Raw genomic sequence first — 18838 nt, forward strand, 5'->3', positions numbered from 1 at the left:
AGGATGTAGACAATACATGCAGAAGAAAAACTGAATTAACTGCTGATGAAAAACTGAAACACAGACCAGCATTGTATTGCTTTGTGCTATGTATGTCTGACTGTAAGTGTGTCCCCCTAAATACATTTTCTTTATGTATGAGATTCATTACACCATGGGTGGCATGTTACATGGACACGTTCTAAAAAGACTCTTACACACCGTCTCAACAAAATTCCATTCACTTCAGAATAAATTCATAATTCTGTGTATGAGCTCTCTGTAATCATACAACAACACTTGAAAAAAGATGACCTGTTCTACAGCCTGGCATACAGTGATTAGTGGGTGAATGAAATTGATTTAAGTGGTTCTAAATTGTTGAAAATAGTTTCCTTCCTTACATCTACTATCTTTAAAAAAATCACGTTGAACTTTCTCTTTAATAACAGTTTTAAACAAGTGTTAAACTAGGTATTGTGCTCCAGGTATTTTACCTCCACAGATGTATTGCATTAGTCATGAGTAGCATGCTAGTTACAATATGAGTCTGCCCTGAGCGTGTCAACTCTGCGCTAGCTGGAGGAGTCATTCAGTACAAACAGAGCTCATACACAGAATTATGAATTTATTCTGAAGTGAATGGAAGATTGATTTGTTTGCAAAACTTTTAGTTGAGATTTAAGACAAAATTGAAAATTCATAGTGTCACCTGAGATATCTTTACACCAAAGGATTAAATGTATTGCTACTTGTTGTTTACTTATTAGCAGCTTAAATGGTTATGAGAACATGAAAAAGTTTAAAGGTTTTGTTTTACTGCTCTGTGTAAGACACAAGGATCTGTGTTTCTATGGATCTAATCCTTAACCTGAGCTAACCACTCGTCCACTTTAGCGCTAACTGATCAATGATCAATCTATGTGATGGAACAGGCACCTTCCACTCGTGCACTTTAGCGCTGACTGATCAATGATCAATCTATGTGATGGAACAGGCACCTTCCAATCGTCCACTTTAGCACTGACTGATCAATCTATGACCTCGGTTCCCAAAGTGCCGAAGTGGTTCAGGGGGTACGCAGGGGGGAAAATGTCCGCGATAACGGAAAACGGACGGAATTCGCAGAATGTACCCTTTGAAACAGAACTGCAACTTTCAGACGGAAACATCATTTTGTGCATCAAAATCGCCCAAATTCCCCTGTATTTTGTCCTGCAAGGCTGTATTTCTTTCTTATAAACACAACAACGATTGCAACGATGAACAAGCATTAATTAGAAAACAAAACCACTGAGAAAATGTCACGTCTGTGCTGAACTCCGCTCCGGCCACGCCCCCCTATTCAACGGTTGACACACACACCTCCGCTACAGCCTGTCAAATTAATTCGCTCATCTTCCCAATCGCCTGCAAATAATGTTTTTTTAGTCTTATGTTCTGTTGATGGCTGGCAAACAACAACCTTAGAAGGTTTGGGTCACTTGTGGCACATATTATTCACTCATTTTAAGCCATCAATCTACCTCAGGGTGAACAAAATGAGCCGAAACGGAATAAAACGGAATTAAACTAAAAGATGAATCAATCTATCTGATGGGACAGGCACCTTCCACTCCTCCACTTTAGCGCTGACTGCAGCCATGACTGGATCGTCCTCTTCAGCCCTCCTCTGGATTTGGTCCATCAGTTCTCTCACCTACGAAAAGTTTGAAAAGAAATAATTCAGATAAATCATTTAAATCAAAAAATGTACTTACCGTCATGTTTTGGTAAAGTCAGTACGAGCATACTACAGTACATTTCTACGCTTTTAAAACACAGTTTGGGGTAGAATAACAGCATCCACAAATCCAATAGTAATAAGTATAGTTTTCATCTTAAATGTGGTATTTTTAACTGGGTTTTCAACCAATAGTCTGCAGCCCCCTGGTGATCCGTGAAGGCATTGCATGGTCCATGTATTTATTATTGTAAGTGAGTAATGAAACTCATGCAAATATATAAGATTTACAGAAGCAAAGGTGACTTTCAGGACTCAAATAGTGCCCATCCAGTCTATCTTTGGTAGCCTGCGCTTTGCTAATGTTGGAATGCGTCCCTAATGTCACCTGCATACATCTCTGTGACAGCGGGTTCACATACAGACATGCCTGAAGATCAGGCACAGGGCACAGGGCACAGGGCACAGGGCACAGGGCACAGGGCACAGGGCACAGGGCACAGGGCACAGGGCACAGGGCACAGGGCACAGGGCACAGAGCACAGGGCACAGGGCACAGGGCACAGGGCACAGGGCACAGGGAGGAGCACAGGGCACAGGGCACAGGGCACAGGGCACAGGGCACAGGGCACAGGGCACAGAGCACAGGGCACAGGGCACAGGGCACAGGGCACAGGGAGGAGCACAGGGCACAGGGAGGAGCACAGGGCACAGGGCACAGGGCACAGGGCACAGAGCACAGGGCACAGGGCACAGGGCACAGGGCACAGGGAGGAGCACAGGGCACAGGGCACAGGGAGGAGCACAGGGCACAGGGAGGAGCACAGGGCACAGGGCACAGGGCACAGGGCACAGAGCACAGGGCACAGGGCACAGGGCACAGGGCACAGGGAGGAGCACAGGGCACAGGGCACAGGGAGGAGCACAGGGCACAGGGAGGAGCACAGGGCACAGGGCACAGGGCACAGGGCACAGGGCACAGGGCACAGGGCACAGGGTACAGGGCACAGGGCACAGGGAGGAGCACAGGGCACAGAGCACAGGGCACAGGGCACAGAGCACAGGGCACAGGGAGGAGCACAGGGCACAGGGCACAGGGCACAGGGCACAGGGCACAGGGCACAGGGCACAGGGCACAGGGAGGAGCACAGGGCACAGAGCACAGGGCACAGGGCACAGGGAGGAGCACAGGGCACAGAGCACAGGGCACAGGGCACAGGGCACAGGGCACAGGGCACAGGGCACAGGGCACAGGGCACAGGGAGGAGCACAGGGCACAGGGAGGAGCACAGGGCACAGGGCACAGGGCACAGGGCACAGGGCACAGAGCACAGGGCACAGGGCACAGGGCACAGGGCACAGGGAGGAGCACAGGGCACAGGGCACAGGGAGGAGCACAGGGCACAGGGAGGAGCACAGGGCACAGGGCACAGGGCACAGGGCACAGGGCACAGGGCACAGGGCACAGGGTACAGGGCACAGGGCACAGGGAGGAGCACAGGGCACAGAGCACAGGGCACAGGGCACAGAGCACAGGGCACAGGGAGGAGCACAGGGCACAGGGCACAGGGCACAGGGCACAGGGCACAGGGCACAGGGCACAGGGAGGAGCACAGGGCACAGAGCACAGGGCACAGGGCACAGGGAGGAGCACAGGGCACAGAGCACAGGGCACAGGGCACAGGGCACAGGGCACAGGGCACAGGGCACAGGGCACAGGGCACAGGGCACAGGGCACAGGGCACAGGGCACAGGGCACAGGGCGGGGGTAGAAACAGAAGAAACTAATGCTATGCTTTGAGTCATAGAGTTGTTTGCCTCCACTTCGTCAAATATCTGTTTATGTCGGGACACCTCGTGACCTTTATCTCTTACTTAAAGACACACCCTCAAGCGAGTAGACCCTGATGTACCCCTTACTTAAAGACACACCCTCAAGAGAGTAGACCCTGATGTACCCCTTACTTAAAGAGACACCCTCAAGCGAGTAGACCCTGATGTACCCCTTACTTAAAGACACACCCTCAAGAGAGTAGACCCTGATGTACCCCTTACTTAAAGACACACCCTCAAGAGAGTAGACCCTGATGTACCCCTTACTTAAAGAGACACCCTCAAGAGAGTAGACCCTGATGTACCCCTTACTTAAAGAGACACCCTCAAGCGAGTAGACCCTGATGTACCCCTTACACACACACACACACACCCTGATGTACCCCTTACACACACACACACCCTGATGTACCCCTTACACACACACACACACACACACACCCTGATGTACCCCTTACTTAAAGACACACCGTCAAGCGAGTAGACCCTGATGTACCCCTTACTTAAAGAGACACCCTCAAGCGAGTAGACCCTGATGTTTGGAAATGGAAATCCAGGCTGTGCAAAGGGCAAAGCTGAGTGAAACTGTGCCGAGCAACGCCCTTCGTATGGGAAAACAGCATGTTATATATCAGCAATATTATAAACAGCATGTTATATATCAGCAATATTTTACTGGGCTACTTTTCATTAGATTCCGTGTCAAGGTTGTCGATAATTATCCCCAACACTGCTGTCATCTTCTCCTACAACTTCCTAAAATACACACACTTTACTTTTCTTGGCATGGTCTCTGAATCTGGTTTTACCTGAGTCTTGGCATGGTCTCTGTCCCTCCGCAGCTGGTCCATCATGGAATCTGACTGCTGAACTATGATCTTCATCTTGTTGTATTCATCCGTCATCTTCTCCATCTCCTTCACAGACTCCTCGAGATTCTTCTGCATCTGATCACTCTGAGTCTTCAAATGAGCCGTTTCATCCTCGGCTCTCTATACAAAAGATTTAAGGCATTTTTTTAGGAAACCAAGCAATATTGCAATTGGAAATTATCAGATGTAGGCCCTCAGAGTTTTCCTTAGCTTTTAGGCCATGACATTACAATGTTATATGACTGTCAGATTTGTTACAATGAATGAAAATGATTTGAGCTCTTGACATGATGTATGATATACCAATATGCACTGGTTTTATGCAAGTTGCCATACCACAGTGTTACACTATGTGTGAATCACAGTCAGAACCAGTGAGATAAGCATGTTCATTCCACCAACTCTAGTTCAGAAACTAGTTCACTTTAAAGAGCAGGCAGCTCCATCTGGCCAAAGAAGAGGTCTACAGGACTTTAGCATAAATACTAGTGCTGTCAAGCGATTAAAATATTGAATCGCGATTAATCGCATTTATGTCAAAGTTAACTCAAAATGAATCACGATTAATCGCACATTTTTATCTATTCTAAATGTCCCTTATTTTAATGCCCTTATCAAGATGGAAAAGTGGATTGGCTTGTTTTATGCAAATGTTTTATTTTATTGAAAACCAACATTGCCAAACAGGGCGGTACTTTCCATTCAGAAGCTTTTTATGATCCATTTCGCCGTATCGCGCTCACCATTCACTCAAACCGTAACGTTAGCCTACTACACAGATTGCGAGGCCATAAAGAACTATAATCTTAAAAAAAAAAAAAAGAATAATATATATATTGCGTTAATCTCGCGTTAATAACATTAATAACGCGTTTAACTGACAGCACTAATAAATACAGAAAGATCAAAAGGTTTTCAAGGCCAGAAAGAAACCCTTCATACCAAGGTTGTTGCTAGAATGGAGCTAGGTAGAAATATACCACAAATGAGACGAGTCTCCATTGGAATCTCTTGCTGTGGAGAAACGGCTAAGAAAACTCTTATGCAGTTCTCACTCTGCCTTCAAACAACTCTGCTAGAACAATACTCCCTTGTCTATGTATAATCTAGCTAAAAATGATGTAACCTCTTTAAAACAAGCCACATTATGTTAGTATCTCCTCTGGTAGCCAAGAGACTCTGACAGCCATGTGCTTTCCTGTGTTTGTTTGTGATGCCATGTGCTTTCTGTGTTTGTTTGTGATGCCATGTGCTTTCTGTGTTTGTTTGTGCTTTCCTGTGTTTGTTTGTGATGCCATGTGCGTTCTGTGTTTGTTTGTGATGCCATGTGCTTTCCTGTGGTTGTTTGTTATGCCATGTGCTTTCCTGTGTTTGTTTGTTATGCTATGTGCTTTCTGTGGTTGTTTGTTATGCTATGTGCTTTCTGTGGTTGTTTGTTATGCTATGTGCTGTCTTGTTTTGTCCTGAACTCCGCCCCCACCTGCCTTCTGCCACTTCCAGGATTCCCAAGAGAGCTTCAAACTCCACCAGAGTCATACTCATAGGTGTCATTTACTCATGATGATCAGCCATTCACGCTGGCAAGTATTGGCTAGTATTTTGGCGAGACAGCCAACTGGCAACTCAGGAACAGTAGTGAAATGGAGCCAAGTACAGGTATAGATAAGTATAGTAATAGTCATTGTAAACCACGTAAACCACCACATCTCCATATACCATGATGTTAGGATATGGCCCCGATATGATTTACATCTCCATATACCATGATGTTAGGATATGGCCCCGATATGATTTACATCTCCATATACCATGATGTTAGGATATGGCCCCGATATGATTTACATCTCCATATACCATGATGTTAGGATATGGCCCCGATATGATTTACATCTCCATATACCATGATGTTAGGATATGGCCCCGATATGATTTACATCTCCATATACCATGATGTTAGGATATGGCCCCGATATGATTTACATCTCCATATACCATGATGTTAGGGCCGTTTTAGAACAGGAAATGAGGGAACGAAGCAATCATTGGTACAATCTGAGTGAGTACTGTGCTATAAAATACAGAACATTGTCAGAGCGGCAGCAGAACAGGGAGTGAGTCTCCATCGCCAGAGGCTCTGCAGAAGTACCTGGGGCGACAGTGGTACAGGAGGTAGAGAAGTCGTTTAGTAATCAGAAGGTTGCTAGTTCGATTCCCTGTCGAAGCGTCCTTGAGCAAGGCCCTGAACCCCTAATTGCTCCTGATGTGCAGTGTGCCATCGGTGTAAAATGTAAAATATGTGTATACCTTGTAAGTCGCTTTGGATAAAAGTGTCTGCTAAATGACTAAATGTAAGCACCTGTAAGTCCTCCATGCACTGGTAGAGCTGGCGGTTGGATAGGGTGAGGCGTCTCTGGGCCTCAAGGCTCTGGTCTTTGGACTGGACAGGCACCCTCTGCTCCAGTTCTCTGCGATAAAATTCCACATCTTGACGGAGCTGATCATTCTAGATAAAAAAAAAAAGACAAGAAAATGATCCACACAGAAGCTTTTTTGTTGTTACATAATCTGTTGCAATATACTGTACATAAAAAAAAAAACATTGGCTGATCTCAAAGGCTTGTGAGACCGATAATCGTATAAATATAAATAAATAAATAAATAATAAAAAGACAGTGACAGGGTGGGTAACACAGCACATTTTCAAGACTAGAAAAAAATAAACAATGTCAAGGACACATAAAAATGTCAACTCAGAAATGTGTTTTCACCTTTTATTTACTAGATTACTTGTATTAACCTTTGAGTCACCACTTTCAATGCCTGCATATACCTGTATACAACAAGGTGAGTCTGTGGACAGAACAAATACCAAGTTTTATGCGACTTCTTCTGTCATCAGCAATACAAAAAAATGTAGAATTTAAAAAGAAGAAATAATCGATCTACCAAAAGCGGCAGTGGGAAGGACTTTTATTTGGAAAACCAATCCAAAGAATCCAAAGAAATGAATAAAGAGATGGGGTAGTCGATAAAGACAATAAAGCCTAGTTTATACTTATGTCGCCGACACTTTTGAAATGGTCGCCGACAAAAAAAAAAAGTGTCGCTCAAGCTGTTGTGTTTATACTTCAGGCGAACAGTCGCCGCCTACGTCATAAATGGAGTGGCTCCAACGGCATTTTTTTGCCATTACATTGTTGACTTTTTGAAAATCAACTGCGCGTGCTGTCTTTCTAGCTAATCACACTAGCGTGATTAAAGAGTGTCTAATAGTATATATCCGCTTTAACAGGCAAACTTATCTCCATCATGGTAGGTATTATTTGTGGAGGAAGCAATCTATAATAAAAGTATATGCGTATCTAACATACACAGCCCGCTGTTCTGAAATTGTGAGCACAGCAATGTGAATCACTAGGCCTATAGCCCACATGCACATCCCAATTAATTGATTACACAATTATAAACCTATAAATGCACAACCAATTTCACAACCATGAACTTTAATTCAGAATATTATTATACACACATGGGATTTGCATCGCGATGATACAAAAAAAAAACGTTTTATGATAGCCAACTTTCAAAGCAAAAAACTTGCATCATTCTAAATAGACCTATTATTATTATAAACCTAGGCTAAGTCAAACAACGTTGTGGACCAAGAACTGAACTGCTGCCCAGTATTCCGGCAGCGTGCGGAACCCTTGATTGTAATCGCGTTTGAGACGCGCAATTCTCCTCTCCAGGCGCCTCCACTTTCTCATGTGGAGGACGCAGCTTAAACGCAGAGACAGGTGTTTGCCCGTCTCCTAATAAAGTTGGTGAAACAAATGCAACATTTGCTGATTAGCGTACCTCTTGTTACCAGCAGCAGGACACACACAACACTATCCAAAATGGCATTGCATTGAATAAATCAGACCTATGATGTGCATTGCGCATGCATGCTTTGTCAGTGCTGAACAAGATCTGCGTAATGTCCTGCGACAATCTGCCGGTGATTTCCTTTGGTAGGCCTATCCTATATTCAAAACCAGAGTAGGCTAAGTTAACAAATATTGTCTAGGAAAAGTTATATGCGTAAAGGCCCGGTGAGCGTCTCCGCTCCGCTGCGCAAATTAAATGCTGCGTGTGTTTTGTGTTACTTAAAATATTTCTAAATTATGCCGGAGCCTGCACTTCCAGCATCCCTGTTGAGGACTATGTGTAAAACATGAAAATTCCTCCCACGGACTGCAGCAAACACGCCAGTGAGCGGACCTTGCACACGCACTTTTTGCCACCCCACCACAAACATGAATCCGGCACCACTGGTTGGAACAAAAGCATTTCGGAACAGAGGGTTTAATTTTGTGAAGATATTTCGTAGTATTTTTCGGAGCATTGAGCTTTTGGGACACTGGGCAGTCCCCCATTCAGACTGACGTTTTGCCTGGTCATAGATCATCATTGCATAGCAATAACGTTTCCTGCACAACTCCTATCCTTCAAACTGCTGAGGCATTATTGAACAGGTTGTTACTTTCGGAGTCAGGTCGCCGCCGAGCGCCTGTTTTATTGTGTATGTGTTTTTCAGATGTGGGTAAAGCTGATGTGTGTGCTGCTGTACCAAATAATGACTTTCATCAGTGTTTTAAGAATGTTTTAGCACTTTGACCGTCTGTTTACGTTACCGCGAGTCAAAGCACTATCCATGTTTCTGATCGCTTTCTCGTTGACCTGTCTAATTTCCCAATACAATAGCCGATGTAACTAATTCGACCGTAAAATCCAACACATTGTTAATATTCGCCAATGGTGTGTGTGCGCACCTCATGCCTCATGACTAGTAGCTAGCTTGCACCCATCATATCTACCTTACACCACTGACAAGGGCCTGTCACAATAGCCTGCACCGGCGTCCGTTGTAACTACGTTACGCCACTGTGACGACATCAGCGCCAGTAGAAATTTCTCCATGTAGCCGACACTTCCAAGCGACGGTTAAAAGTGTCGACCATGACGTAATTTCTGTCGGCGACCATTTCAAAAGTGTCGGCGACATAAGTATAAATTGGGCTTAAGACAGAGAGAATAAACACAGTTTTGCAGCAAAGGAAAGAGGCAATTGAAACATTACAAAAAACACAAGCTTCACTGCCTTTGAAATCAACCCATCATGTATAAAAGATAAAAGATCCTATTTCTATAGTTATTTCAGTCCTTTACCGGTTGATTCCAAAACAGTTACTATTATCTTGTTTTCTTTACATGCTAGTGCAGTCCAGTTCACGCAAGGTGAGTAAATATTATGATTCCTGGCAGGACGGTTTCAGACATCTCGTACATACCTCCCGTCTCAGAGTCCTGTTCTTATCCTCGGTGCCCTCCACTCTGGTCGATAGCTGTGTCGATTCACCGAGCCAAACAAAAACAAAAACAACAACAACAGCCAAGAACAGATTAACATCAAAAGGGTACCACGGTTTCAGAAGTGTTTGATCAATGTGTTGCCACTGCCAGTTTCTCCAAATGAAAGCCTCGAGTCTACCTCCTCGTTGGTCTTCCTCTCCTTCATCATCTCCTTGTCCAGCTGAACCAGCTCCTTCTCCTTGCGTTCCAAATGCCCCTCCAGCTGGCGGATCTCATCCCGCAGGAAACGTGTATCTCTACCCCCCGCGGATCGATTCACCATCTGAGCAAAGGCACAAACAAGTCAATACTTTTGACAATTCTGTAATGTTACTTGACACAAATATGAATTGATGAAAATACAAAAAAGATATTCCAAATAACAATAGTTAAATTACATTCCAAAAGTGTGTTTGTGTTGTAAACTAGTTCTTGGTGCAAGTGAGAAAAGGAGCTCAGTGGAATTAGCGCTGTAATCCTCTTAGCGCTGCCGCGCTTCTCCAAACGCACATATGGAGGACGAGGTCATAATGAACTCATCAAATGTTTTTGAGAGTTAGGGGTGGTAGAGTGTTGAATTATAAGGCTTCATAATTTACCGTAGTTAGACCCCCCCCAGAGGTGAAGACAAGGGAGGCAGCAGACAGAGAGCAAGAGCTGATGGGGTGGGGTACACTCTAATCAGCAGGGTAATAGGCCTCACTACTCGTCCCAACAACAAACCCCTCAAACTCAGGGTCTTGGTAAGGCTGAGGAAGTCTTTAGTTTTACACGGTTGGGGACACACACACATGGACACGGTTGGGGACACACACACTGACAGCTGCAGACACCATGGACATGTAGTTCTAGTTTCTAGAGTCTGCTTGGAGTCCACTTTCTTCAGACATCACAGCACTTGACCCCACCCCACATTAATAACCAACCTATCCAATTCTCTTATTATTTCCACACAGACACAAACACATGGGGTGCAGACAGGACCATGAGGGCATACAGGACACAGCCCAGCGCTATGAACATATTAGTCTAATACAGAACGTAAACTTCCACTAGCACATGGAGCGCACGTGAGCCTGTTGAGGGCTCATCATCCGGTCTCTTTCCATCCTCCTCCTGCACTTTCCTCCTCCTTCCTGTCCCTCTGACCACTTCCTCCTTCCTGTCCCTCTGACCACTTCCTCCTTCCTGTCCCTCTGACCACCTCCTCCTTCCTGTCCCTCTGACCACTTCCTCCTTCCTGTCCCTCTGACCACTTCCTCCTTCCTGTCCCACTGACCACTTCCTCCTTCCTGTCCCTCCTCCCGCTCACTTTCTCTCTCCTCTGCCCACTCATTCTGACCGCATGCACCCATATACTGTGAGGCTCTTCTAGCCCAGATACGCATCCACACAGAATACATTTAGTGTTGTTAAGTACCAAATGTTAGCTTGCTGTATTGCTTAGCCTCACCCTGGTTATTCTCCAACAAAGCTGACAAGCTTCACAAGTGCTGTGCTACCAGCCCACCCTCCAAATTGAATGTGTGAATCTCCCATATATTTCCGGGTGTTTTTTATATTGCACATGTTTTTATAATACATGACCTACACACCAGGTTATTGTCACTGTGCTGCTTTTCAGATGTGGCTTGTGAAACTAGCTAGTGTTTTTCATAGCCTGTAATGAGACAGCTATTCCTTAGTGTTTTTTTTACAGAGTTGGCTGGCCATTCAAATAGACTGATGTAAGCACTTTAGTTTTTTGTTCTGTTTCACAACATGGTTTTCAATCCACTACATTTCATTTGCTTCACAGCTTCTCATTGATGACCCTGTCCGACGCTTAATAATTTTCTCCAATCAAAAACTTCATGATTGACAATATGATTTCCATAGCAATGATAACCTACCCTAACATTAACGACTAAATCATAAATTTAAATCACTTTCAAGAATCTAACACATTTACACCAAGTTTCAAGTACTTGATTTTACAAGCACTTTCAAGTACTTTCCAAACCCGTGGCAACCATGCATGTTGTACAGCAGTGCTGACAGCACAAAGCACAAGCCAGATTATATAATCAGGATTTTATTTGGACATTATTCTACAAAACTTGCTACTGCAATATGAATCTTACCTTCAGTTCACTCTCCAGTTTGGATACTTTGGTCTGAAATGCATTCTCTGAGTAGACACAAACAAAATGCTTATTATAAAATTATTAACATACAAATGTTTCATACTTATTATTAACATACTTCAAATGTTTCATACTTATTTTTCATTTGGCTAAAGAAAAAAAAAGATACCTACCCAGTCTTGCCTGATCAACTCCAGCCTTCTCGATCATCTCATACGCAAATGAAAGCTCTTGACATTTGATCTGTTGGAGGAAGAGAAGACTGACTGTGCTGATGTACTGGCAAAGCATCATATACGTACGTACATCACCAAACTGCAGACAGTATGTCCCCACAATCTCTAGATATAAAGAGAAGAATATCAAATGACACTATAAGTAGATCAAGAATAGATAAAGAAATAACCTTCAGGAGAGACTGAGCTATTCTGAAAAGCTGGACTAAAGATGTGGCTTCTTTTTCTTGTATGTCCCTCTGCTCAACCTGAGGAGAAGAAAAGAAGAAACAGTTTTTGTTTATCTATGAACAGAAGACAATGAAAAATGACAAAAAGGGCCTCAGCTAACGGGAGATACAGTTAAGCTACTTCATACCTGGAATAGAATAGTTAGTTGTAATTACTGTATGTGTACAGTAATGTACCACTCGCAAAAAAGCGCAAGGTTATGCATAGAGTCTGTAAGACAGTCAGTGCTCGGCTGCGGCATGTGGCGTTTGCAATAAATGGTTCAAGAAGGTCTTGTAAATAAATGATTCCTTGTCGGCTGAATCGGTAGCGCTCATACAAGAACTCATCATGATGGAATAACGGATCTTGGCGATCGCGAAGAACTCTCTCCCTATGAAACGCTAATCGAACTAATATCGCTCCTTCGCCAATGGGATCTCTGAGGAAGGAAGCTGCCATTTGTTTCCAGGGGAGTGGCAAGCTTATCCAGCTCACTAAAGCTGTTAGCCTGCACTGGAGCAGGTTCAAGTTTATTGATGTGTTGCTATGGTGATTTAGCCAAAGTTGCTTCGGCGAACCGAAAAGGCGGACTTATGTTAACTTATCCTGAAAATTATCTCGGTAACTCGCTAAACGAGGTACGAATAATACGGCCGAGGTTTGTCACTAAACCACGTACGAGGAATACCCCCCAGGTCAGCTCAGTACCAGAAAAGCTGATTTCTCCCACAACACAGGCTCAACCAGAAGGCCACTTACCCACTTCAATGATGAGACTTACAAGGCCACTCTAAAACTAAAATAGGGACTGCTTCTTACTAAAAAGGTGTTAACTTAAGTCAGAGGGGAATCACAAAGCTTGCTGTTATGACAAACAAGACCTCAGACACAAAAAGAGTGTAACGACATCTTAGTTCACACAAAAGGGCCAAGGAACAAGTAACCATACAAGTGGATTCCACTCCCACAAGACAAAAAATGGCAACAAAACAAAACAACAAAAAAATACACAAAAACAAACAAAGTTACTGCATTTACACACAACAGCACAGGTGACCAGCCACAAACCAAAAAGGGTCACAACAAGTAGACCAACTAGAAAGTCGCTGACATACCAATCCAACAACACACAAAGACCCAAGACAAGTGAACTGCCACTGCCACAACACAAAATGGACACCATGTGGTCTTCAACTGCATGCACAAGTTACTGTGATGGATGCAAGAAACCAGCAACACCCTAAAGGACCTAATAGATTGGGAGGCCACAGCAACATTTATTCAGTGCAACATGCACATTCATATAGATCCACTGACTGCAGTAACAAGCTGGCCTCTTTTCCCGGACTCAGATATCGCAAAGAAAATGTCTTGTGGCCACACAAAGTCGGCGTGCATCGTCACAAACGTCCTTGCCCCTGTGTCAGTAGAGAAATGCATAAGGGAACTGACATCTCCCACACTCCCAGGTGACAAGCACAAGCACACACCATTTTTTCTCAGTGGCATCAAATCACAGCAGTGTCAAGCTTTTTCCATTGGCATTAAGATATCGGACAGCAGAGCTGGAGTTGCAAACAAATGTGCTTGGCTTTTTATGAGGATAGCGATGAGGCATCGGAATCAATCCACAATCAAATAACAAACCTCCTAAGAGAGAATGGCCTACAAATCAGTATGATCTCTGCCTACACATCCCATAATGCCAGTGTGAACTATGGGAAATATAATTCTGTTCATCAGAAGTTGAGGGCAGGTAATGCAGGCGTTGTGAAGGCAAACTGTATGGCTCACATAGTGCATAACTGTGACAAAATATGCTGGAGACAGACTGGACATAGATATTGAATGTACAGTTGATAAGCTGTTCAGTCATTTTTCCTCATCAGCGAAACGCACTGAGGAGCTTAAAAGAATCTTCTAATTTGTGGACGCAGAATATCATTCCTTACTCCTTATATGGCCAGCGGTTACAAGAGTGCATGCCTGCTGGCCTGCTGGCCTGCTGTAAAGGCATACTTTTTGTCTCAAGGAGAACAGTGTCCAAAGTTTCTGTGGAAGCTGTTTAAGAAGGATCAAGACAGTGAGGGACAACCTCTCGAGTTATAGGCTTCGAGTTATCTGTCCTTCCTCCATAATGCACTTCAAATATTCCATGATGTTATCCTGCTGTTGGAAGGAGATGAGCAGACTATCTGTGAGCTGTATGTATGACATTATGTCCACACTTCAGACAAAACTCCAGCAGCGACAGGTGGATTCCTTCTTTGGAGTAGAGACGGGGACACTTCTCCAGCAGCGACAGGTGGATTCCTTCTTTGGAGTAGAGACGGGGACACTTCTCCAGCAGCGACAGGTGGATTCCTTCTTTGGAGTAGAGACGGAGACACTTCTCCAGCAGCGACAGGTGGATTCCTTCTTTGGAGTAGAGACGGGGACACTTCTCCAGCAGTTTCCAGACAGTAAAGCAGCAGCAATTAAACAGGATTTTTGCCATTTCTATGAGTCTGCTCTCCACTACCTTGGGAAATGGTATGACTTCTCAGACAGCAATTTTCACAAGCTTGTGGCAGTCTTGAGACTGAAGAAGGAATTCCCATTCTGCCACCTCTGATGTAGTGGAGGTCCTTCAGATAAAGGATAAACTGGACATGGGTGACTTTTATGAAGATTATTGTGTGACACTGCCACGCCAGCAGGAGGTTGCAAAGAGAACAGTTCCTGTTGTGGAGAAGTGGTCAACATTGCTCCAGGGCACAAACACACTGCACTTCTCTTTAGCATCCCTGTCACCAATGCATTTGTGGAAAGACTGTTCTCCTTGATGACAGCAGCATGGACTGATCTTATCAAGAGTGAGATTCAAGTGAAGAACAACTTTGCCTATAGCTGCACAGAGTTCTACAGCTATGCAGTGAAAGAGAAGGCCCTACTGGACACTGTGAGGTCAAACTAAAAGTATACATTCAAGAAGAACTAAGGTAAGATCAATATGCCATTGTTTAAATTGTAGAATAAATATGAAATTGTCTAGGCAAAAGCATCCTATCTAGTCCTACCTATTTTAGTTTGAGAAATGAACCACTACAGTTTTCACCGTGCCTTTAGTTGGATTGTGTCAGTGTGGAGTAATTTGGAAGAGCATATGTTACCTGGCTAGTTGAAAGGCATGAGTTACTGCTTTTGTCAGCGCTTTTGAGTGCTTTTGTTTTGACAGTTGAGTTGACCTATGATAATGTCTCAATAAAGACATCACTTTGCAACATTGGTTTGTGTTGGGGATGACAAGCATAGGCCTATCAAATGTTTAAAGGAAGGATACAAATATTTCTTGGTAAGATATAGGCTATATATCAACGCTTAAGTGGTGGCTTCTGTCCCACCTTGTCCCACCAAAACATAGTACTTGTCCCACTTTTTGTCTTTTTGGAGGTGGTCACCCTAATGGTTATAGACAACTCAACTCTCAACTCACACCCCGAGGTTTCTAGTGCCTAAAACATCTGATTAATACCAAAATCCTTCCTATTTATACTATGCAATAGATTGTTGGTATCAAATTTTTCGATAATGTATGTGTTTGCTTAAGCAACCACCAAGTTAACGGCTTCGTTGTTGTGAGAACACTTCCCCCATCGATAAAGCTAAGTATGGTTCGGTTATGCTCACCATATGAAATTGGTGACGCACTAGCTAGCTTTCGATACGTGTCTTGCTTTGTAGTCCATCGCTGTTAGCAGGGGGATATCAACAGACTAGAATAGTCTAACGCCAGCGCCATTAACTTGCCTGATAACCTGTTTCAACCAAAGCGCCCAGTGCCATGAAAATGCTTCCCAAAAGACAAAAACTCAGTCCCAACCCGCTAGCTGCCCAGTTCAGTTACGCGAATGATTAAAGGAATCCCAGTTCACAGCTATTAAGGTTTTATATGAAGATCGTTTGACTGAAAAAGAGCATTCCTTGTCTTACTAGGTCATGTTTATGGATAACGTTACAACTTACCTGAAGCAATGTGTCGACAAGTTCCTCATCGTCGTTTTCCAGTTCCTCTGGATCAACATTTCCAATTTTATTCCAGTCTAACATTACCTTTACAGATTGGGTCATATTCACCGGAGATCAAAACTCCCACGTTAACGTACCTGAAGATTACAAACTTTTCGAACTTCAGGCCTAACGTTAATTCGATATCTTAGGTTAGTTCACTATATATGATTTACCTAAGCGAATTATTCTGTGTTTGGTTTTATTTTGTTTAGTCCGAGCAACCACCTTGGTAAACTTCTTCAACCATATTCACACATAAAAACCTATACAAAGGCATAGCATTATTGATAGTGGGAGCAAGTCTTTAAAAAATGTAAACTCTGCATCCACAACAAGCTATGTATCAAAAAGATTTCCCACAATCTGCGCCTAGTAACCGCATAGCAACCTCGTCTCTTGCAGCGGTCCAGCAATAGTCAAATTCTTCTTCTTAATGCTTACTTGCGACTGGGATACAAATGGTGCGTTGTCGCCACCTCCTGTTATGGAGTGAAGTAACGAACATAAATAAATATTTAAAACACCATGAAAATGTAGGATTTCTTTCCTTTCATTATTTGTGTGTGGAGCTGATTTTCATGTTTTATTTGCATTACATATTTACATTGTAATGTTATAGGTCTATGGTGGGAGGGTACGGTATGGAAAAGGCCCCATGTGTGAGTCTAGAGTGTTAAGATGTTGGCCATGTGTCTTTGTTGTTCCTTGTCACTGTTCACGCCCCATTTTGGTTACTTCCTGGTTTTAATAGTTTATTGCATCATTGGTTCCACCTGTATCTTGTTTACATTGTTCTTTGTCTGTATTGATTTCACCATCCTCTTGTTGCTTTCATCTAATGATCTGCCTTCCTGGTTGATTTCTGTCTGTCTGTCTGGTTTTTTTTTTGTTGCATTATTTGCAACAATGTGTGTGTGCTAAACTCACCCAGCGCCATGCATTTTTGTTCAATTCAATTTTATTTATATAGCACCAAAACAATAACTTTGTCTCAAGACGTTGTACAGGGCCAAGGGCCTGATATGGCTACTTTATCAGTATGAATGCCTTAGCATAATATGATAAGAAGAAGAGGGAGAGGCTGACTGGCATGGTGTATGGGATTTTTGTGTATGCTTAGAGTTATATTTAATTATGGTTGACTGACACACATGAGCATGTATCTATACAAGGGTGGCAGGATATAACATATATAACAGTGCATGACTGGCACTGTTGCTTTGTGTCCCTCAGCTCCTTTAAGTCATTTGTTAGAGTCTGCAAGTCCTGCTCCATGACCTTTTTCCAAATTGGGATATCTAGGTTGAGGTTGAACATGATCACGGATTGCAATATTAGAATTAGAATTGTGTTTTTAATATGAACTAGCCTATGGTTTGAAGTGGCTGCATGAAATAGTAGACCATCTGGCTGGATCCGGTTAACCCAGCATTGGGTTGGTCTAATTTGCCCAGCAGCTGAGTTCAAATGGCAACGTTAACCCAATAGGATGGGCTATAGGTTCACCCAACATTGGGTGGGTCCTAATTACCCAGCGTCTGGGTAAAAGTCATTTTGCTGGGTTAGTATAAAGAACAACCCAGGTCAATTTCTGTGGGGATCCTTTTCCATGTTGTCACACCTATAACACTGAGCCTGTGGCAAAAACAAGCGGTTTACTTTGATGCAGGTGCTTACCCCATGGGATTACATTGTATAGCTGTTTTGCTGTTGCCGGTTATAAGCCTTCTAACTCCGTACTGGAGCGATTTTGATTGTTAACTGTCCTTAGAAAAAGTCTGGACCCCAAAAAAGTTCTAAAAATGGGGACCAGGATGAAAAATCCCAGTTTCCCTTTGTGTGGGAAGGATGTGATCCAGATTGTAACGCCCTCGACAGAAAAAAGAAATTGAAACAGATATATATAACGAACACAATTCATATTTACATATACAAAAACATTTGGAGACCCTGAAAAATATAGGATTTATTGTCTCTGTTCTACATGTCCACACATGTTGTATTCTGTAGGTCTACTTCTTTTTAATCTGCCGTGTTTTTGCTGCCTTATATCACTTCAGAATATCAGCCAGAAAAAGGTAGTTAAAGGGAATTTATACCCGCCGTTCCCGTCCTGCTGGCGTTTGGTGTGCTTTGGTGTCATTTCAGCGAAATGAACTAGCAGGAGACACAAGTCGCAGCTCCGTCTGTATCTGTGCATCTCTATGACCCTTCAAAAACAAACAAACAAAAAACAAAGACAATCCCCAAATCAGAATCAGAATCAGGTTTTATTGGCCAAGTAAGTTTGCACAAACAAGGAATTTGACTTGGTAAAGTGACTCTCAGTGTGCTTACACAAAATATACAACACAATACAATACAATACAAACAAACAAACAGTGCAACAGTGCAATGGACTAAGGAGTTTAA

General features: G+C 43.4%; 1 protein-coding gene across 1 annotated transcript in view; it reads right to left on the reverse strand.

Moving 5' to 3' along the window:
• The window catches only part of cep290 (centrosomal protein 290), a 63338-nt gene extending 46510 nt beyond the window's left edge, over window positions 1-16828 (reverse strand). The window contains exons 1-9 of the mRNA XM_031561725.2: window positions 16382-16828; window positions 12334-12411; window positions 12101-12170; window positions 11925-11971; window positions 9941-10084; window positions 9741-9794; window positions 6764-6910; window positions 4345-4527; window positions 1589-1678 (exon numbers count right to left, since the gene is read on the reverse strand). Of these exons, the coding sequence (XP_031417585.1) occupies window positions 1589-1678; window positions 4345-4527; window positions 6764-6910; window positions 9741-9794; window positions 9941-10084; window positions 11925-11971; window positions 12101-12170; window positions 12334-12411; window positions 16382-16486 (918 nt within the window). The 5' untranslated portion in view covers window positions 16487-16828. The remainder of the gene's footprint in view (window positions 1-1588; window positions 1679-4344; window positions 4528-6763; window positions 6911-9740; window positions 9795-9940; window positions 10085-11924; window positions 11972-12100; window positions 12171-12333; window positions 12412-16381) is intronic.
• Window positions 16829-18838: the final 2010 nt, after the last annotated feature.

This window comes from Clupea harengus, chromosome 3 (assembly GCF_900700415.2).
Source record: "Clupea harengus chromosome 3, Ch_v2.0.2, whole genome shotgun sequence".
NCBI lineage: Eukaryota > Metazoa > Chordata > Actinopteri > Clupeiformes > Clupeidae > Clupea > Clupea harengus.